Source organism: Ahaetulla prasina, chromosome 3 (genome assembly GCF_028640845.1).
Source record: "Ahaetulla prasina isolate Xishuangbanna chromosome 3, ASM2864084v1, whole genome shotgun sequence".
NCBI classification, from domain to species: domain Eukaryota; kingdom Metazoa; phylum Chordata; class Lepidosauria; order Squamata; family Colubridae; genus Ahaetulla; species Ahaetulla prasina.
Genome location: NC_080541.1, coordinates 73,043,680 through 73,065,731, shown reverse-complemented (window position 1 = coordinate 73,065,731; position 22,052 = coordinate 73,043,680). Strand labels below are relative to the sequence as shown.

General features: G+C 39.9%; 2 protein-coding genes across 3 annotated transcripts in view; both read left to right on the top strand.

The window, feature by feature from the left end:
- The window catches only part of PARD6G (par-6 family cell polarity regulator gamma), an 85,391-nt gene extending 76,480 nt beyond the window's left edge, over window positions 1-8,911 (top strand). For both annotated transcript variants that reach the window (XM_058177663.1, XM_058177664.1), the window contains exon 3: window positions 7,237-8,911. In XM_058177663.1, the coding sequence (XP_058033646.1) occupies window positions 7,237-8,096 (860 nt within the window). In that variant the 3' untranslated portion in view covers window positions 8,097-8,911. The remainder of the gene's footprint in view (window positions 1-7,236) is intronic.
- A 6,066-nt stretch (window positions 8,912-14,977) lies between these two features.
- BLOC1S4 (biogenesis of lysosomal organelles complex 1 subunit 4) lies at window positions 14,978-22,022 on the top strand. The gene is made up of 5 exons (XM_058174520.1): window positions 14,978-15,386; window positions 16,019-16,090; window positions 17,679-17,780; window positions 18,992-19,126; window positions 21,028-22,022. Exons 1-5 carry the CDS (start codon window positions 15,132-15,134, stop codon window positions 21,127-21,129), a joined length of 666 nt encoding a protein of 221 aa, XP_058030503.1. The 5' UTR covers window positions 14,978-15,131; the 3' UTR covers window positions 21,130-22,022.
- The last annotated feature ends 30 nt before the right edge of the window (window positions 22,023-22,052 follow it).

Sequence of the window (22,052 nt, the reverse complement as noted above, 5' to 3'; positions counted from 1 at the left end):
GAAGCACTTCTGCTTCTGATATTGTTTCCAGTCTATCAACAGGCTCTAAGAGTTGTTAACTTAATTTTACGTAGCTTCTTTTCAAAAAACACCACGCTACTGACCAGAGCATATAAAACATTTGCTAGGCAATTCTTGATTACTGCTCTCCTGTCTGGAACCCATACCATATATCTGACATCAACACAGTTGAGCGTGTCCAAAGGTATTTTACGAGAAGAGTTCTCCACTCCTCCGAAACCAATAAAATACCTTATTCCACCAGACTTGATATCCTGGGTCTAGAAAACTTGGAACTTCGTCGCCTTCGACAGGATCTGGGTTTAGCATATAAAATCATCCGTTGTAATGTCCTTCCTGTCAATGACTTCTTTAGTTTCAATAACAATATCACAAGAGCTACCAACAGATTTAAACTCAATGTCAACCGCTCCAGTTTAGATTGCAGAAAACACGATTTCTGTAACAGAATTGTATATGCTTGGAATGCATTACCTGACTCTGTGGTTTCTTCTCATAACCCCAAAGGCTTTACTCCATGGTTGACCTCACCACTTTCCTAAGAGGACTCTAAGGGGCGTGCATAAGAGCACAAACGTGCCTACCGTTCCTGTCCTATTGTTTCTTCCCCTATGTATATATATGTTTATAGTACCTCGTTTCTCCTCATATATATGTTCATATATTATATAACCCTTTATGCAATGCTTGTATATATTGTTACGACAAATAAAATAAAATAAAATAAAATAAATAAATAAAATAAATAAATAAAAAATAAAACTGACATTGCGGCATTATCAGAGGAAATCATCTACCAGGAGTGTGCCTGGACTGAAAACACCAGATCCAAAACAAATTCTTCCTATATGAGCCTAGAAGTCTGATTTCTCTGTGGAATCTCACTTGTTTACCTATTCTTATCTGGCCAAGCTTTGGTATTTTGTCTGGCAGGCAATTCCTGTGAAAAGCAGCTGTCCAAGCAAGAAGAGCAGCGCTTCTGGTATTAAAAATCTGTCTGTCTCTGTGTGGGTGTGCATGTATGTCATGTTTTTAAAAAGTCAGCTCTTATGGAAATAGTTTCTTTTTCTTTTTTCATTTTTTTCCTCCCGTTCTCTTTTAAGAACAGACTGTAAAAGTTTACATTCATCTCCCAGATTTCAATATTTACATGTGGCCCATACGTAAAATGAAAATGGTGCTTAAAGCCACTTTCCTCGCATTGGGTTGGAGACATGGTAGATCAGTAGATCTCAACAGCATCAGGCTAGGAAAAATGAAACAGATATGGAACATTCAGGAATTACAACAAACTTTTAAAGTTTTTAAAGATACAGTATACTTGCACAACTATTTCCCAGAACTTATTGGAGTAAAGAAGAAGGGGGGAAAATGGTGGGATAATCAGAATATAAGATACAAAATGGGAATCAAAATAAATTCTAGTGGTGAAAAGGTTCTATGTTATTATTACTTGTTATTCACAATTTCTGGGGGCATAAATTCAGGAACATACAGTAAATCCTCAATTCATACTGTCTCTGATCAGCGGTAACACAACACCCCACCCCGGTCCCTGAATGAGCTTAGAAACCCTGTTCAATGCAAAGAGTTCCAGGGAAGTAAAGGTGGCATTTATGTTACACCTATCCCTTCACTTTTGACAAATCTTGGGATGTAAACCAATGGTGGGTTTCAATTTTTTTTACTACCAGTTCTGTGGGTGTGGCTTGGCGGGCGTGGCGGGGGAAGGATACTGTAAAAACTCCATTCCCTCCCCAATCCAGGGGAATGCTACTGCAAAATCCCCATTTCCTCCCGATCAGCTGGGACTTGGGAGGCAGAGGGGTGGGGCCAGTCAGAATTTTTACTATTGGTTCTCTGAACTACTCAAAATTTCCGCTATTGGTTCTCCAGAACTGGTCAGAACCTGCTGAAACCCACCTCTGATGTAAACAGTTCATCTAGTCTATATCTTTAACTAATACAAATACTTTTAAGATTGTTTTAATTTGAAAGTGTTTTGTTCTCTTCATGTTTAAAAGAATGTCTCAGGGATCAGCAAAATCTAATTCAGGAGGCTCAGATGATAAAATATGTAGTGTTTCTGTTAAAAAAAAAAGAAAAGAAGAAGAAGCATCCTTCACTGGACATTATCATCAATGCAGGAGCCAAATGGATGTGTCCTAACCTCACAGTTGCTTAACTGGATCTCAAACTCTCAGCAGTTTAGCAAGTAGCAATTCATCAGCCCCGCCTTCAGAACAAGTTGCTTTAACTTGTCCTGGTATTCATCTTGGCTTTGGCCTCAAGGAAGCGAAGGTGTAGCAACAGGAAACCTCTGCCATACTTGCCAGGGATCTGCATACATTCTGATGTCAGATTCCTGGGAGGCTGGGAGGGGACCATCTTTCTCAGCTTTGTTCTTGTCAGGAGACGAGGTTGTGTTGGGCTATTTTCCGCATATGTATATTCAGTCTCTTGCACCTTACAATTGAATATGCAGGTTACTGCCTCATAGCCTAGGCCAGAAAACCAGAATGTCTGGCTGAGGAATACTGGGAGTTGAAGTCCAGAAGTTTTAAAATTGTCAAATTTGGAGACCATTTCTTGGCTAATTTACTTCATTTTCTCTATGTGTGCGTGTGTGTGTTTGTGTTTGAAAGAGACAGTTTGTAACTGATGATGAGCATCTCTTTCCTTATTTAATGTTCAAAACGTGAACTTGAGAGCCAAATTTAACCTTCGAGTGAAATATTTAGGGATGCATTAAAAAAATGGCGAACACCCAAATTTTAATTAAAACATTGTTAAATATTAAATATTCTACAGTTAATCTAATTATACAACATGCATTTAATACATTTTCCCAGCCTGTCATGCTAAAGAATTATTTATTTTATTTATTTATTTATTTATAATTAGATTTCTATCTCGCCCTTCTCCCGAAGGACTCAGGGCGGTTTACAGCCATATTAAAATACAAATATAAATAGCAATATTTAAAAACAAATTAAAACCAAATATTTAACGGCCGAAACACTAAAACGGTCAAAGACCGATTTAAAACCCGTTTAAAATTACAATAAAATATTTCTTAGGCTAGTCCCGCACGATGAAATAGTAAAGTCTTCAGTTCACGTTTGAAGGCCCGGAGGTTGGGGAGTTGTCGTAACCCCGGAGGAAGCTCGTTCCATAGGGCCGGTGCTGCCACAGAGAAGGCCCTCCCCCTGGGGGTCGCCAACCGACATTGTTTGGTCGATGGCACCCTGAGGAGGCCCGCTCTGTGGGAGCGCACAGGTCGTTGGGAGGCTATCGGTGGCAGAAGGCGATCTCGGAGATAGCCCGGTCCTAAGCAATGGACCGCTTTAAAGGTGGTGACCAACACCTTGAAGTGCACCCGGAAGGCTACCGGCAGCCAGTGCAGGCCGCGCAGGATAGGTGTTATATAGGAGCAACGCGGTGCTCCCTCTATCACCCGCGCGGCCACATTCTGGACTAGCTGGAGCCTCCTGGTGCTCTTCAAGGGGAGCCCCATGTAGAGAGCATTGCAATAGTCCAGGTGGGAAGTAACGAGGGCATGAGTGACCGTGCGTAAGGAGTCCCGGTCAAGGAAGGGGCGCAACTGGCGAATCAGGCGAACCTGATAAAATGCTCCCCTGGCGACGGCCGTCAAGTGTTCTTCTAAAGATAGCTGATTGTCCAGGAGAACGCCTAAGTTGCGCACTCTTCCCCTGGGGGTCAATACTTCCCTCCAAACAGTTAGTGATGGCGTAAGCTGACTGTACCGGGACGCCGGAACCCATAGCCACTCTGTCTTGGAGGGGTTGAGCTGGAGCCTGTTCCTCCCCATCCAGACCCGCACGGCTTCTAGACACCGGCCCATCACCTCGACGGCTTCGTTGGGGTGGTTCGGGGTGGAAATGTACAGCTGAGTATCATAGCGTACAGATGGTAATCCACCCCGAAACCACAGATAACCTCACCCAGCGGCTTCATGTAGATGTTGAACAGGAGAGGCGAGAGAACCGACCCCTGAGGCACCCCACAAGTGAGGCACCTTGAGGTCGATCTCTGCCCCCCTGCCAACACCGTCTGAGTATGGTCAGAGAGATAGGAGGAGAACCACCGATAAACGGTGCCTCCCACCCCCAATCCCTCCAACCGCCGCAGCAGGATACCATGGTCGATGGTATCAAAAGCCGCCGAAAGATCTAACAGGACCAGGACAGAGGAACATCCCCTATGCCAAGCCCTCCAGAGGTCATCCACCAACGTGACAAAAGCGGTCTCGGTGCTGTATCCAGGTCTGAAACCGGACTGGAACGGGTCCAGATAGACAGTTTCCTCCAGGTATTGAGGAAGCTGATATGCCACCACACTCTCAACAACCTTCGCCAAAAAGTGAAGGTTGGAGACTGGACGATACTTCGCTAACACAGCTGGGTCCAGGGAGGGCTTCTTGAGGAGGGGCCTCACCACTGCCTCTTTCAAGGCGGTGGGGAAAATGCCCCCCAACAAAGAAGCATTGGTAACTCCCAGGAGCCAGCCTCGTGTAACCTCCCGTGTGGCCAGTACCATCCAGGAGGGACACGGGTCCAATAAACATGTGGTGGGATTCAGCCTACCCAACAACCTGTCCATGTCATCGGGAGTCACAGGATCGAACTCAGCCCAGATAATATCCTTAAGACCTGTCTCCGCCATCCCACCCGGATCTATCCAATCTGTCCAGTCCGTCCCGGATCCGAGCGATTTTATCGGACAGATACTGTACAAAATCCTCAGCACGCCCCTGCAAGGGGTCCTCCTGCATAAGCAGGGAGCGGGTCACGCTAAACAGGGTGGCTGGGCGATTATCTGCCAATGCGATAAGAGCGGAAAAATAATTATGTTTCGCCGCTCTCATCGCCACTAGATAGGTCTGAATATGCAACCTCACTAGTGTTCGGTCGGGTTCGGAACGGCTGGACCTCCAAGCACTCTCTAGGCGTTTTTTCCGGCGCTTCATCTCTCTCAGCTCCTCGTTATACCAAGAAGCTGGTTGAGTTCGTCGCCGGGTCAGAGGCCGCAAAGGCACGACGCGGTCCAAAGCCCCGGACGCCTCTTCCCAGGCGGCAACCAGTTCTTCAGCCGAGCCGTGGGCTAAGTCCCTTGGAAACGGCCCAAGCTCCGTCAGAAACCTCTCTGGATCCATCAGGCGCCTGGGACGGAACCATCAAAATTAAAACTCTATAGGACTTTTTGAACATGCTTAGGAAAACATCCTCAGTAGTAGGAAGTTTATAACATCCTTATAGAGTTGGCTATAAGTTTTGTACCTGTAGCTTGGTTAAAGATGGCTTATCTGACATCTCATTTGCACAAATCCTTTCTGGCTCTTGTTGGTCTTTTTAAACAATTTATGTAAAGCCGTATTAACTGTAGTTAGAGTTTCTGGCCCCGATAGCTTGCTTGTGGCGTGTTAGATCATGAGTTATATGTTTGGGTCTCTCAAGTAATCGTGCATATTGATTTTCTGCCTGATAGTAATAAAGTGCCTACAAAAATAACCCACCTGTGTCTCCTGACACAGGTTCTTTGTTCTATAGTCTCCAACAGTCTTGCTTCTAAACATGAGGAAATTGAAATATTTTCTTCCAGGAGGCCTAAATTGTCTCTGGTTATCTTCGGAGAAAATGTTTGCAAAAGGAAACCCCCCTCCCCCTATTTGAGGTTCAGTTTTGCATCATGGAGTTTGTGAGGGATGGAATTAACATTGTTTTGTTGAGATTGTGGTATTAAGTTGAAATGTCAGGCCCGACCATTGCTTTATCCATCTTCAGTTTGAAGTGTTGATCTGTTTGAGGCCTTTTTTGAAAGTTCTTGGTGACTTACTCATCTGCAACTGCAGGATGATCTGGCATGGAAAATAAATGGGTTATTTTTGTCCTGAATGAAGGTTTACTTAAAGACAATAGAATAATGGATCCCTCCTACATTCAACAAGTGCAGTTACACATCTTTCCCATATTGACAAGCATCAGGTTGCCGGGACTCCTTTAAAATATGCTTTTGTTTGCCTACACATGCATATTTTATATCTTAGACTACAATAGTTTTAACACAGGCCCTTACAAAAAATGCTTATATATTTGAAGTTACACAGTGTTTATTAGAATAATCCAGGGGTGAAATGCTCCCGGTTCGGATTGGATTACCCGATCTGATAGCAATGGCGGCGGGTGGTTTGGAGAACCAGTAGCAAAAATCCCTGGCCCCTCCCATGCCCAGCTGATCCGCGCGATCATCAGAGGTTGTTTTTTTTTTTACTTTTAAAAGCATTTTTTCTTCAGCTGAAAAAATGTTTTTAGAAGTAAAAAAAAAGCCTTTGATGATCACGTGGCTCATCTGGGATCATCAGAACCTTTTAAAAGCATTTTTTCGACAACCTCTTTGGCCGAAGAGGTTGTAGAAAAAATGCTTTTAAAAGTAAAAAAAAAAAAAGGTGGTCATGCCCACCCAGTCATATACCCCCCTCCCCACCAAGCCGCACCCACAGAACCAGTAGTAACAAATTTTACATTTCACCCCTGGAATAATCTATAACTAACAAAGCCATCAGGGACTACATGTGAGTTTGAAATATGGCTTTGTGCTCTTAGAGATGAAATACTAGTACCTTAAAAGCAACCGTGTTCTGATGCAATTTGCAAATTCATATATTATTGATTAATCACTGATCACTGGCAGCCAATCAGTCTAGTCCTGCTAATCGGTTACTTTACTACAGTCTTTTAAAAGATAATCTTGTTGTCTTAGCCAGTTGCTTCATTTATGACTTTGAAGGAGTGGTAAACTGCCAGACATTCATGTGTTGCTGTTATTTCTAGCTTGCTCTTCATAGTAGCCACAAACTGCATTCATTTGGGGGGTTTTCTTCTAGCAAGAGAACATTATGTTTGTCATCAAACAAATACTTTTGGGCTCTTGCTTCATGTTCATCCTAACAAAAGCCTGACACTTTTTTCTTTGTTCAATTTAGAGTCTAGACTCTAGACATTTCTTCCAATATTTCAAAATACATGTTTATTAGTAACACAGTCTTTAATTGACAGTCTCTCTCACAGCAATGTTTCAACCATATTGAAATGTTGGCGTATTATGAAAGCCGGAGATAAGGTTCTTTTTCTTGCAGAAGATGGTCTACAGAGGATTTAGTCTGAGGTATTAATTTCTCTCTCTCTCTCTTTGCAGACGAAGCGGATTATGGAAATTTTGGTTCAAACACCTTAACAAGGAAAAAAAAGGCTCTGGTGGCCCTCCGGAATGACAACCTTCGCCGGCGTCCTCATGTTAATATCAGCATGCCTCAAGACTTCAGACCAGTATCTTCCATCATTGATGTGGATATTCTGCCTGAAACTCATAGAAGAGTACGACTGTATCGCCACGGGTGTGAGAAACCACTTGGATTTTATATTCGCGATGGCACCAGTGTAAGAGTGACTCCCCACGGGTTGGAAAAAGTTCCTGGCATTTTCATCTCACGGATGGTTCCTGGGGGGTTAGCCGAGAGTACAGGCTTGCTTGCGGTCAATGATGAAGTCTTGGAAGTGAATGGGATAGAAGTGGCAGGAAAAACCCTTGATCAGGTGACGGATATGATGATTGCCAATAGCCATAATCTTATCATCACAGTCAAGCCAGCAAACCAAAGGAACAATATTATCAGAAGCAGTCGGATGTCTGGGAGCTCTGGTCAGTCTACAGACAGCACTGCCAGCCATCACAGTTTGCCTTCTTCTCATGTCCTGCAGAACTTCCACCCCGACGAAATGGAGAGCGACGAGGATACTGACATCGTAATTGAAGGCTGCCTGGAACCACAGCCCATTCCAAAATCTCACAGTCTTCCTTCTGGTAGCCTTTCCCGAATCAATGGCAACAGTCTTAGCCACAGACTACAGAGAGACCTAGTATTCAACAACAGCTTTGGACGAGAAAGCAATGGCAACATTCACAAAATCCTTAGTTCCTTAAAAACTGATCCTCGTCATAGTTTAGTTATTCCCAAAGGAGGCATTGAAGAGGATGGAACTGTGATAACACTTTAGTGGGTGCTTTGAGATTTCTTTCTTTCTGGAAGTGCCTACTGGAACAATTCAACCTACATGCAGAAGAGCGAGAATCATCTCTCATAGATGTTCTGATGTGCAAGATATGTTACTTTCCAGGAAGGACAATTTTTGTGATTAGACATAAAAGTATTGTCTGGTGTAACCCATGGAAATTGTAAATATGATTTCTGCTTCATCAATTAATCTCAGAGGATAACAATTATGTTATCTTCCAAAAAGTTATTTTCTGCCACTAGGTAATTGTTTCCTAACTTTTTTACACAGAAAATTGACTATTGCACCTAAATTTGGAAATGCTGCCTTTAAAGAATGGCTTTCTATCTTGACTATAGTTGAGGGCATGCTGTATTTACTCCTTCCCCTCCCCTCCTTTGGGAATGAAATGTTGACCAAATGACTTTGTATATGTCTGTACTGTATGTATAAAATTTTACATGGGTGAGGAATTGCTATTGCTGGAATTATTTCTTTTTAAATCAGCACCCCCTGCTGGTCTTTGATAGTTCTGTCTGCATAAACTTGAGTTTTCTGTATTTGAAAAAGTTGCAGCACGAACGCTAGTTTATTAATGCACCACAATAACATGGGATGTGCATTATATTTTTATTATTAAAATATTTATTAGACAAATGCTCCCATTTTTGTGACCATTGATTTCACTTTCTGATTTGCTGACAGTATTGAATAACTAGAACTTAGAATCCTATTACGTCTATGTTCTAAGGCAGGGGTGTCCAAACTTGGTCCCTTTAAGACTTGTGGACTTCAACTCCCAGAGTCCCTCAGCCAGCAAAGCTGGCTGAGGAACTCTGGGAATTGAAGTCCACAAGTCTTAAAGGGACCAAGTTTGGACACCCCTGTTCTAAGGTAACATAAACAATTCCACTCAATTTCTCTAATGATTTAGAATTAAAATGAATTCACTGAGTCTTTAATAATTAAAATATTAATTTGGGGAGGGGAAACCTGTATTATTTGTTTTCTAAACTTGTTGCGCTACCTATCCTCCGAAATCTAAAATACCAGCAGCATTGTAAGACAGTAACAGACAAGCCTAAAAGAGTTTTGCTCTCAGAGCTGCTTTTCTATTTTAAAATGCCACAAATTTTTAAAACGGTTTATAGAGAAAATATGATTATATTCCTGAGATGCCTAGAAACAAAATATAATTGTTTTACGGTGTATTTTTCTACTTTTAGCTGTTTTTGTTATTTACTGTATATGATTGTGTATTAAAAGTGTTTCCAAAGGAATGACCTTGGTTTATTTAATTTAGAGTCTAGCTTTTGTTGACCTTACAGGTAACTTTCAGACCTGAAGTTTTACTAGAAAGTAATTTATTATCATACTTTGAATATAATTCACTGGTTCTCATTGCTGAACTGAATACGATTACCGTCTGTTGCATTTCAGAATTCCAGTTTCATAGCTGCAGTTAAGAAATTTCAGAAATGGGGAGCTGAATTTTGAAATTCTTAATGACTCACCTGAACTAGAATGGAGGCTTCAGCGATATTAGTTCTATCAGCAATGCCTGACCAACAACTACGATTACTTACTATAAATTACTGTGTTGATGTCCATGGAACATTCATGGTCATTTGAGATGAAGGCTATATTGTTTTGACAAATAGTTGACAGGCTTTAAGTATAAATCGAGTATTTATTTTTTTGTTGGGATCTTTGCTTTTTAAAACTGTTATTTGGACGGGTTACAATATAGGTGATTTTTTTTTTTGCAAAAAAGATGTCAATATGTATTAAACAAAAGGGAAATGAAAAATACTTGTTTGTATCCAATAGGCCAGCATGTATCTTTTCTCCTCTTTTTTTTCCTTTATCCTCATGCACACTGTAAATTTGTTCAGAAGTTGGCAACCTGAGAAAATCAAGACATTCACAGAGGAACAGGAGAATGAACAGGGAATTCCATCTCCTGTTTCACATACCCTGTTAATTCAAACCAGATGGGCTGGTCTATAAGAGAGGAATAGAATTGTCAGAATTTGCAAATCTAATCAGTGAGATTGTTTAAGCCCCATGATGCTCTCCAATTGTGTCCAATTTTCAGCTCTTACCTTGTTTTTATTCGAATTATTATTCATTTTTTCTGCTTTTAAAATATTAACAAAAATGGAACAAAATGCAAACATTCATACATTATTTAAAATATATATACCATAACAAGTGCTTAAAAATAAGTTTAAAAAATACAACTGCAAAAAAAAGAAAACAATGTCATTACAACAGTAAACCAGTTATAATTCTCATGTCTCAGGAGCTGAAAATAATGCTGGTCCAAACAATGTTGTTAACAGAGGTTGTAGCTGAAAATATTGCAGTTATGTGCGATATTCAATATGCTATAAATACTGTACCTAATCCAAAATTGTCCAGATTGGAAAATAAATACCAATTATTGGCTTCCAGTACCTAATATTTGACAGTAGGTAAGCTTCCAGATCTAGATAACCAAATCCTCCTACCTTAACTGGAATTTCATCTCTGAAGTACTTTAAATTGAAGAACCCTCTAAAACTTTCTAAGGAAAAAGTTTATTTTCTGAATATATTTTCCATGTATTTAAGGAGGAATTCCCCACACAATATAAATTAATTTGGGAATAATGTTTGAGAGCATTCACTTTTCCCAAAGGGCAAGGTTTAATGACTTCTACCAATCTATATCTGAAGAAACCTCTTTATAATTTTTATTTATATTATATGCTACTGAGTTATAATTTTTTGTACACATATGCCTAAATATTTAAAGAGTTTGATACAAATACAGACTTGAGATTCTTTAAATGAAGAGGTAACCAAATTTTTGCCTGATACTATCAATTCTGATTTGGACCAGTTGGAATTTCCTGCTGTTTTACTAAAGGCAACTTTCATTTGCATCAGTTCTGGAATAAAGTAGAGTGAGGTTTCAGAATAAAAATGTCACCTGGAAATGAAACCAATTTATATTCAACTGAATTATGCACTACTGCATAAATCTGCCTATGTTGTCTAATACTACAAGCCAAATCAAGGGCTTAGTATAAATATCAAAAAGGATGAAAATGGACACCCTACTCTAGTTCCTCTAAACAATAAGAAGCAGAAAACATACATTATAGCCCAACTACTCCTTGTGTTTTACCACCTGCCATTTTTAAAAATTCTTTGTTTAATCTCAGATAGTGGGGCAAAGTTGTTTTTGTGTATCACCTAACGGTGGTAGGTTTATATTAGGTCTCTATCCTCAACCAATATATTATCTGTGTTGCTAGACTGTACACCCTGAATAGCATTTTAAAAATTGACAACACATTTACTCTTTCATCTCTAATAATTGGAATCATTGCCCTATCTTTTGCTTTAAAAGATTAACCAAACTCTTATGTCTTTCACCATTTTCCGAATATTTCTGTCAATCATGTTAACATGACTCTTGTCTTCTGTAATATTATAGAATTTAATTTCTATTTCTTTTGTATTTCTCTGTAAAAATTAGTAAAAGGGGATCTAACCATCTATGTCCATAGATATTTTATCTTTCATTTTCCCTTTTATTTTTAATCTTATTTTTGTATGATGTATAAGCAGTCATTCGACCTCAGATGCAAGATTTATATGCTGCTTACCCATTCAAAAATTCAGGTACTTGATATTTCTGAATACAAATGAAAGTTTTGCAAAGTCTGAATCCACATTTGTTTTTATTCTAATTAAATTGTAAACACCATGAACTTTTAACAGAGGATCCAAGCATATTTTCACAGCTACAGTTTAGCAATGAGCTACAAAAACCACAGGTATACACTTTATTACATTTTCACCCAGAGGGATTAAAGAAGCTGCACTTCTTCCAAGCTCACATGGCTGTTTTGGAATTTGCTGCCAATTGTTTTCACATCCATCAGTGCATACACAGCCATTTTACTAGCAAAAGTAAAGCAGTCATGCATGCCTGGGAAAAGCAGTTCCTTAAATGATTGAAAACAGATGCTTCACAGTATTCTTGTGCATGTCAAAACACCACTTTCAAAGGATTTTCAGTCCTATGAGCCATTTATACATGCACAAACATTACTTTGAAAGCAACTTTTTGTAGTCACATGTCTTTGAAATATAGTCTGAGGAATTCAATAATTTCACTAGACAGCAAAGTTTAAATCACATTTTAAAAGTCAAAGGGTTAACACAGAACTTTCAACAGTTTTATAACAGCAAATTTGTTTATTCTACTTATTTATGTGCCATCAAGTTGGTGTCAACTCTTAGTAACCATATAGATTTTTTCAGTGGTGAAATGCTCCCGGTTATCAGACCGGATTGCGCGATCTGATAGCGATCGTAGCCGATGGTTTGGCGATCCGGTTGCGATGGTGCAGCAAAGCTTCGCCCACCCACCTGAGTGTCATTGCTTCCTGGTTAAAACCAGGAAGTTTTGTGCAGGTTTTGTGCATGTGCATAAGGTCTACGCGCGCATGCGATGCGCATGCACACTTCTGAACCGGTAAGGAAGGTAAGTAGAGTTCACCCCTGGATTTTCATGATGATATGTTCCCTACCGGGTCTTTCAGATCTTCCATTGGTAGATTCATTGCCACTGTACCTAAATCCATCTCTTCTTTTGGTCATTCTTTTCTCTTCCTTCTCTTTCCCAGCATTAGAGCCTTTGTCTGTATGTGTGTGCGTTTTCACAAAGACAATGTCCTTATGTTTCTCATGAAATCAGTATCTTTCTAGAATTTTTTTTAACCACATTCTACAACTGACATGATCAACACAAATGAAGGGCTTTCTATAATTAATGGAACGCATACTAACTTAATACTAATCCAACACGAATCAACAATAATGTATCTTGTTCCTCAGCCTTTTCTAAAGCCAGCTTGAACATCTGGCAAGTCTTTTTCCATATAGGGCTCTAATCCTAAACTTTTTTTTTTGCTAGCATGTGAAATTAAGGATATTCTATGATAGTTTACACACACTGTTAAGGCTCCGTTTTTTGATATTGGAACATAGATTGACCATAGATGGGCCTATCAGTTGGCCACTATGTGTTCTCCAAATTTGTTGGCATATCTTACTTAGAACGTTACTGATTCTTATTCTGTTGTTTTGCCATATTTCAGTGGGTCTTCCCTCATTTCTTTAGCCTTCTGACTTGGTAATGACCAGAAATATTGATCTAACTCCATATTTTAATAGTAGAGGTATTGGTTAAATATGGAACATCTTTTAAAGTATTTGGCATATTGGGATCTCTATGGTACAGTATTTCAGTGTATTATATTTGAACAATTCATTTTAATGCCTTAAAATTCATCAACTTTCTGTAAGTTTTGATTGATTTCATTGTAGAATTGTTGGAAGAAATGTCCATCTGGGTTCAGTTCCAAGCAGGGAGAAAGACACTGGAAACATGGAGACTGCTTGGAAGGATGGTTATAATGGTGACTTTGAGGTCCTAGTTTGAGGTCCTAGGCAGGACCTAGGTTATAATGGTGGGTTTGAGGTCCTAGGCAGCTGAGTACATGGGTGAGAAAGAGTGTTTTATATTCTCTCTTGAGCCCCACCTTCCTGTTGCTGTGTAAGAAATGTATTCTGATTGGTTGTCAGACTCCCATGGGGCCATGCAGGGGTAACTTTGTAGATTGTCTCAAGTCCCAGGCTTGGTGGAATCTTGCTGGGTGATGTTATGAAGGGGCTTTGGGCAATTCCTATTATGGCTTAATGGCTTTGTCCTGGTTTGGATCTTGAGTGAGGGCTAATCCTATCAACCTGGAACTGAAGTCTTTTGTCTTGTAGATAGGTTGGCACCAGTCTTTCTAGAGCTATTAACAAAGGTGGGGGCTGCTTTCCAAGAGCATGTTTCTCCTTTTGTCATCTAGGGAGTTATAACATTCTGCCTTTTTAATATTTCCTAGAATATTTCATTCTGCTAGGAGAGGAGTGGATGCTAACTTCCTACACTTTCAAGCCATTTCTGATAATTTCTGCTCTTTTTAATTTTGCTGAAAGTGTTAGCTATCCCACATAGTTTTGCACCTAATAAGCATTCTACCATCTCCCAAGTAATTAGTGAAAAATTAGAGATTTTAAAAACTGGTAACTGACTTTTCCTGAGACTTTTAAAGATTTCCCCATGTGGCTATAGTTTGGGAATCCAAATTCTGAGCAAGCCATGTCTCAACATCAGCCTAGTCCTGCTGCCTCTTGCAGAAACAAAAGGAGAGGCTATAAAATACTGGGGTGGATCAAATTTAAGTAACTCTTGTTATCTCTGAAACAGATTCATACATGTACAACACTGCTGGGAAGTCAAGACAGGAAGGAAAGTTGAAAAATATCCCTTATTTTCCTCCACCAACAGTGTTTGCTCAATTGGCAACCCTTACGGTTGCAACTAAGCAGAGAATTCTGTGAGTTGAAGTCCACCACATCTTCCAAATCAGGGGTCTCCTCCAACCTTGGCAACTTTAGGACTTGTGGACTTCAACTCCCAGAATTCCTCAGCCAGCAAAGCTTGCTCAGTGAGCAAAACTTTAAGCCTTGTGGACTTCAACTCCCAGAATTCCAAGGTTGGAGGAGACCCCGTTCCAAGTCGCTGACATTGTAAAACACGTAGTATAGTAGTGTAAACTGTAGTATAAACTGAATGGGGGAGAAAACATTCCACATTTTGGAGTAAAGCAGGTCGGGATATGCAAGAAAAAACAACCACCCACCACTCCCTTGAGGCGGGCTCTCTCCCACGTGACCTAAGCACGTGCTTCACCTCAAAACACCCGCTTTGGCTCCACCCTCTAAAGTAAGAATGTGAATGAAAAACGCGAGCGAGTAAGCCCAGTCGCTCACAATGTCCTCGCCGAGCTTCCGTAGGGGAGGGGAGGCGAGGCGAGGGGGCAAGTATTAAACTGTCATTTCGAAGGCCTCGGGATTTAAACCGCCCCGAATCAGGTGATAGACCGCCGATTCAGGGCTGGGCTAGGTCCCAGAAGACGGGCGGGAGATGGCGCAGCCAGCCGGAGCCCCTTCTGGTACCGTCCCTGAGGAGCCACCGCCGCTGCCTCACTCCTCCTCGTCGTCCTCGAGCGGTGACAGCGGCCACGTCTCGCAGAGCCACAGCAGCGCCTCCGGCATCGGCGACGAACACGCGGGGACAGGCGATGCCTCGCGCGGAGAGTTTCTACTGGCCGCGGCGGCGACTGACTACGCCTCCTACTTGCTCCCTTCGCCGCTCGAAAACGTCGCCTCAGCCGGGCAGGCGAGTGAATGGACGGGAGGCGGCCGCTTTGCTAGCAGGGCGGGCCCGCTTGAAGCCTGGCGCGTCGTCCCGCGCCTTTTTCGACCCTCTCTCTCTCCCCCCCTGCATAGCCTCGTCCTCCAGACGGCGGTCGTGAGGGAACTCCCCCGTGAGGGAACTTCTGGCAGGCATTCCGCTGCTGCGGTCGGTAACGGTTTTCACCAGCAGCGGTTCGACTTCGTAGCAAATTGCTTTTTAAATCTGGGGTCTCCAACCTTGGTCCCTTTAAGACTTGTGGACTTCAATTCCCAGAGTCCCTCAGCCAGCTTTGCTGGCTGAGGGACTCTGGGAATTGAAGTCCACAAGTCTTAAAGGGACCAAGGTTGGAGACCCCTGATTTAAATCCCAGGCTAGCCAAAGTAAAGGCCGGCGGGTAAAGTAAAGTAAAAGTAAAGTAAAGTGGCTTCACGCAACCGGTGGCCTTCGAGGGTTGCTGCTTGCTTGGTTTCTCCCCCATCTTCGCCGCCGTTCCGGTTGATTGCGCTGACTTTATTAGGAGGTCTGGGATCCCCCCCCACCCCACGCCTGTTCTTGCCGTTTTGCTTCCACTTCGAATGCTTTATTTTGTCTTGGTTTTTTGTTTTTTTTTTCAGATCGGAACTTTGGACAAGAGTCTTGAAGATTTATTGATCAGGGTAGATGAGTTTGTGGGAATGCTGGACATGGTAGGTATGCTACCTAAAAAGGCGTGATTGTATTAAAAGTCGGTGCGAGATAGATTGTCCCGTGCGGTCGGCGTTTGAAAGCAACTTGTGGTTGCAATGAGAAAACGGCAGAAATGCTTTTACACAGATACTTTTAAACGTCCTGATTGACACTAAAAAAGATTAATACCAATAGCACTTAGATTTATATACAGCTTCATAGTGCTTTACAGCCCTCTGTAACTGGTTTACAGAGTCAGCATATTGCCCCACAACAATCTGGGTCCTCATTTTACGGACCTGGGAAGGATGGAAGGCTGAGTCAACCTTGAGCTGGTGAGAATCGAACTCCTGGCAGTGAGCAGTGACACAGCCCTGCAGTATTGCCTTCTAACTACTGCACCACCACTAAACATTTGTCATTGTAACAATAAAAGATAGTGGTGTTCACTTCTGATTTGTATGCCGTCTTGTAACCTGTTTTCCATATCTGCAGTGTATAGTAAGCTGTTGAAATCTACATTTAGCAAATCTAGAAGCGTTTACAGTTCAGAATGAAGCCTGGTGTTTAGAATAGAATAGGAATAGGATTTGTTATTGGCCAAGTGTGATTTGACACAAGGAATTTGTCTTGATGCATATGCTCTCAGTGTACATAAAAAAAAAGATATGTTCATCAAGAATTTGAAGATACATAATGATAGTTATAGGGTACAAATAAGTAATCAAGAAACAATAACAATACTCTGTTTCTAATACTCTGTTTCCAACTCTGTTAATAACAATAACAGAGTTGGAAAGGACCTTGCAGGTCTAGCTCAGTGGTAGTCAACCTAGTCCCTACCGCCCACTAGTGGGCGTTCCAGCTTTCATGGTGGGCAGTAGGGGTTTTGTCCGATACTGAAGCACTTTTCTTTTTTTTAATTTAATTGACTTTTTGAAAAATTCTCACAGCATTATTTAAAAACATTTTCATTAGGTTTTCATAAAATTCCCCATGACAATTTAAATTTCTGAAAATATACTATTTGTATCGCTCGTGCATGTTTAGTTCACGTTACATAAGTGAAACTATATGGCACTATAGTGTGACTGTAAACAAGAGCCTCATCCCAGAATAGTTTGTGCATCTCCCCCACACCACCCAGTTGTAACAGCAAAGCTGGTAGCTGGCGCCCCCCCCAAACCCAATCCATGATGCGTGAGGCATGCACAGACAACGATGCAGGCTCTTGTTTGCGGTTGCGCTGGTCAGTACGCAGTTAGATTTGTGAGTGAGCACGAACTGGTGGGCGGTTAGAAAATTTTACTATTAACAGATACAAAAAGTGGGCGGTAGGTATAAAAAGGTTGACTACCCCTGGTTTAGCCCAATCTGCTGCTCAAGCAGGAGACCCTATACCATTTTGGACAAATGACTGTCCAATTTCTTCTTAAAAATCTCCAGTGGTGCAGCACCCACAACTGTTAAATTAACTTGTATGGGTTGTATACATTCATTTGGAAGATAACTCAGTTTGTGTACCATTTTAAATGCATTGGTTAGATTTTTGTCAAAGCTTATTCTCCCTAGCTGGTTAACAGTAAAATATGTATTTTTTTCTCTTAGATTAGAAATGATTCTTCTCAAGTAATTAATGAAAGTGTGCCACATATTCATGCAAAGGCAATGGAAATGAAGAAGCTCTATAGAAAGATTGACAAACTAGAGGTATTGTTTTTCAAATGTCAATATTTTAGTTCTCTTTACAAGGCTAATAGAAATTACTTTTACTTTTCTTTTGTAGGTTAGGGCTTATAATGTCAGCGTAGCAAGAGATAATTCAGTATATTGATTCTTTGCAGATCCTTAATTATAATCTAGATTAAAAAATATTTCCAGCAAGAAATTGAAGGACAAGTATGTTTCTATTCACATTGCTTTTCCAATGTTTTAATGAACACATATATTTGATAAATGTTAAAGATAAATGTAAATTTATTTTAAAGATGACATTTCACTTAAGTTATTGAAACTCAGGAGACATATAAATCTAATATTATTATTGGCCAGTAATATGTAAGTTCCTGTCATAGAAATACATTTTTGTATTTCAGATCTAATGAATCTCTACATGTAGTCCTCGAATTACAACCACAATTGATCCCAAAATGTCCTTTGCTAAGTGAGACATTTTTAAGTGAATTTTGTCCCATTTTACAACCTTTTCTTGCCACAGTTGTTAAGGAAATCTCTGCAGTTAACCTAATACGATTGTTAAGTAAATCTGACTTCCCCATTGATTTTGCTTGTGAAAAGGTTAAAAAAGGGGGCTTACATGACCCCAGGACACTGCAACCATCATAAATATGAGTCAGTTGTCAAGCATCTGAATTTTGATCATATGACCATGGAGATGCTGTAACAGTTGTGTGAAAAAACATAAGTTTTTTTTTTCAGTGCCATTGTAACTTTGAACAGTCACTAAATGAAGTGTTGTATGTCAAGGACTACCTTTACTCGATTCTGAAGAACTTGTCATGTATTAACCCTTTTGTTTTATTCAGACATTGCATCATGCTTTCATATTTCTAAACAAAATTGAACTTCCAGAGATCCAGTTCTTGACTAAACTATGCTTGCTACTGTCTCATCCAATTACTTACAGCCCATTTAATTTAGTAAAGTAAATTGTAGGTCTTGAAATTTATTACTCAAGATTATCTTTTTTCTCTTCCTTTTTTATTCTTACAATTTGTGAAGTAGAGTAGGATGAGAAAAGTTGACTACTCAGTTTGATTTATTTTTTATTTTTTTCTAAGAAAGTTTAATTCTTTTCAGGTTTAGTCCAGTATTCTAATTCAAAACTAGGAAATTAAACCGCTCTTTATTAACATTCTGTTGTTGCTATGGCTATTTTTTCTCTTTTTCTTTTCAACCAGGCCTTTGTAAAAATGATTGGTAATAATGTGGCTGGAATGGAGGAACAGATCATAAAGGCAGAATCAGACCTTGGAAATTTTCCGAACACGTTAAAAAAATTATTGTACACAATCAACGTGCCATCTTTTCTAAATGTAAGTTTTCTTAAGGCTGACAAGATGTGAGATACAAATTGAAATTAGTTTATGGAGTAGATTATAGAAACCCTAAACTTCTTTAATCTCTATAGCAGAGACAACTCTGATCCAAATCTAGATGCATAACTTTCATAAGCTCAAGATGGATGATCAATTATTACAAATTCATAAATTTATGATACATTTACCCCAAATAAGTTCCAAAATAACTTTCAGTAAGATTATTTAATTTTAGATTTTCAAAGAATGTAAAAATGGAGGACAAATTATTATTTTAATATTTTTTTCAGAGTTTTTCTTTAAATAATACAAAGGAATTTGGAGGACAACAAATGATCTGCTTCTGTTGTCCTCCAGAGGAGGGGCTTGGATCAGCGTGCCCGTTTCATCCACCATGCTTCTCATTCTGTATATAAGGCGATTCAGGTAGTCGACTTAGAATGTTCCTTCAGTGACTGTTCTAAATTACTATGGCACTGAACAAAGGAACTAACAATGTTTACCCAAACTTACAGCCATTTCAGTGTCCCTGTGGTCATTAGAGCAAGTTGGGCACTTGGCAAGTTACTTACCCTTACAATTGATTGCAGGGATGCTGCAACCCCCAATTGGTTTTCTTCCTTTCCTTCTCACCCAAGTGAGTCACTTGGACCTATATTATTCCTGGCTGAGTTCCCACAGGGCTTGGGCCTGCTTTCTTCCCCATGGTTCCACATCCTTGCGTCTCCTCCCCACATCACCATCTCACTTACCTTTTCCAATGATCACCTTTGTGAAGGAGAAGTGGCCAGTCTACCACACAGCCTTCCTACAGTTATATAAAGTTGTATGGTACTGCCCTGAAAGTGCCATTTGGGAGCTGCCACAATTATAATAGACAGGCTGCTTTTGTCTACATGGACTTTCTAATTTGCTATAGACCTCAAACATCAAAAATTATACATCTCAGGTCCTCTATAAAGAGAGATCTTTGGCTTATCAGTAACCTCACCATGGGAAGAGGATGCAGTGAGATGAGCTAGCTTGCTCAACTGCTCTCCGTTTCCTTTCTGCGGCTTACATGTGTTTAGAAAAGCTGTGTAAAGATTCCCCATCTTGATGTATTAGAACCTCTTGTAGCTAGTAGCTTATCTAGGCCTGTTTGTTCAATATATTTACCTTTGTATTTAAAATATTTTTATTGGACAACTGCAACATTGAAATCATCTGTACATATTGAGCATGTTTGCATGGCAGACTGACCTGATTATCTACCAAAAGATAAGGATAGCTCCAATTAAATCAGGAATAATGAGACTTATAACCAATAAGGCGGGGGAATGTCACATTCCCCTACTGTTTCATAGCAGTTACTGCTATCATTTACTACGAAGGCAACAGCCAACATGGACCTGAGAAGAGAGACTTGGCTTCTGCATCTTTTGTCCCCATTTGTCATGCATCTCTTGGCTCTGGGTTTGGGATGGAGGAGTGGGATAACCTGAAAGAAATGGCTGGACTCGCTTTTTCAAGTGAAGCAAGTTAGCATAAAAGTGGATGAAAAAAGCTGTAAAATATGCCTGAGGCATCTATGCAAGCTTTGCAAACGGCATAGCTCATTTCATGATTCAGAGAGGTTTTTCATTTGTGCTCTGCATATTGGAAAACTCCACAATCCTAGACTTTCCATGAAAAATAGTGGATACATTTCTGACTTCTTTTCAGATCCTATAATTTGTTCCAGAAATTCCTTATGCACATTGAAATTTAAATGTAGTTCAACTCTTTTCAAAATCTGCTTGGTATATTTCATGGAAGACACACAAACTTAAGAGGGGCATTTTGTTCAAAACTATTAAATTGTAGGTTCTAAAAAAGTCAGATGTACAAGTATTTTGATATGTAGATTTTCATTACAGAAATCATCTTCATCGAGGCAAAATCAAGCCCTGTATGAGCCACTTGATCTTTTCAAAACTGAAGACTACTTTCCTTGTCTTGATCAAGGACAATGTATGTGATTTAACTGGAAGCGGTAACACGTAAAGGAGAGTATTATCAGTAAGATCCATGCTGGCCTTTAGGCTGTTGCTGCACTTTTTTCCAGAAAACTACGGTGCCTTCCTTGTGTGTCCCAGTTTGTCTTCAAGTGTATTTACTTTGGCTGGATTTTCTGTAGAAATAATATACTGCACTAGTATCTTAAAGCACAATCTAATATAAAGCCTTAATTGGCAGCTAATTTTATCAAGAAAAGGTAGTATGTATATTATATAAACTGTAAGCAAGTCTAACACTATCCTCCTAATTGAGAGATTAGAGAGGGAATGGGTGGGACTGGATACACAGGAAGGTCTTCCAGCCATTATTTTCAGCCAGAATTGTTCAGAAAAACCAACCTATATAATTCACCTCTATATTTTTCTCTCTCCTAGTATAAGACTAGGGTATGAAAGATTTTACAACCAAGTAACAAACTGTGTTCCATGGTTTTCTGGCTAAATTCTTTTTGAAGATTAACAAAGTCTATATGTAGAGAAATAGGTGGGGAAAACAAAATATATTGCGTTACCTGCTGTTAATCTCTGTACCACAGGCATATTTTTGAAATAGTAGTACTTAAAGTGCAATAAGGACCAAAATATGCTTTGATGGAAATGATCTTGATTCTGTTCAACACAGCAAGAAATCCACTGGCTGACTAGAACATAATATAAGTAACTTTGTTATTTGAAGTGCTATATATTAAAGAAAAACAGCAATATGTAGCTTGCTAAGTTGCAGAAGCAACTTCATAAAGTTTTTCATGAATATCCTTTTATATAAAATGTGAAATGTTTGATCACCAAAGCACTTATATGTTAACTTGTAATTAAGCATTTACATTTTTAGATTAAAATACCATTTTAAAGCATGTTGTCCATATCTTAACTACAAAGCCATC

What these genes read in the sequence shown, in the direction of transcription:
- BLOC1S4 (XM_058174520.1), top strand. Translation starts at nt 15,132, where the DNA reads ATGGCGCAGCCAGCCGGAGCCCCTTCTGGTACCGTCCCTGAGGAGCCA. An exon ending in TTGTGGGAATGCTGGACATG is followed by an intron (nt 16,091 to 17,678) that starts GTAGGTATGCTA and finishes TTTTTCTCTTAG; the next exon opens with ATTAGAAATGATTCTTCTCA. An exon ending in GAAAGATTGACAAACTAGAG is followed by an intron (nt 17,781 to 18,991) that starts GTATTGTTTTTC and finishes CTTTTCAACCAG; the next exon opens with GCCTTTGTAAAAATGATTGG.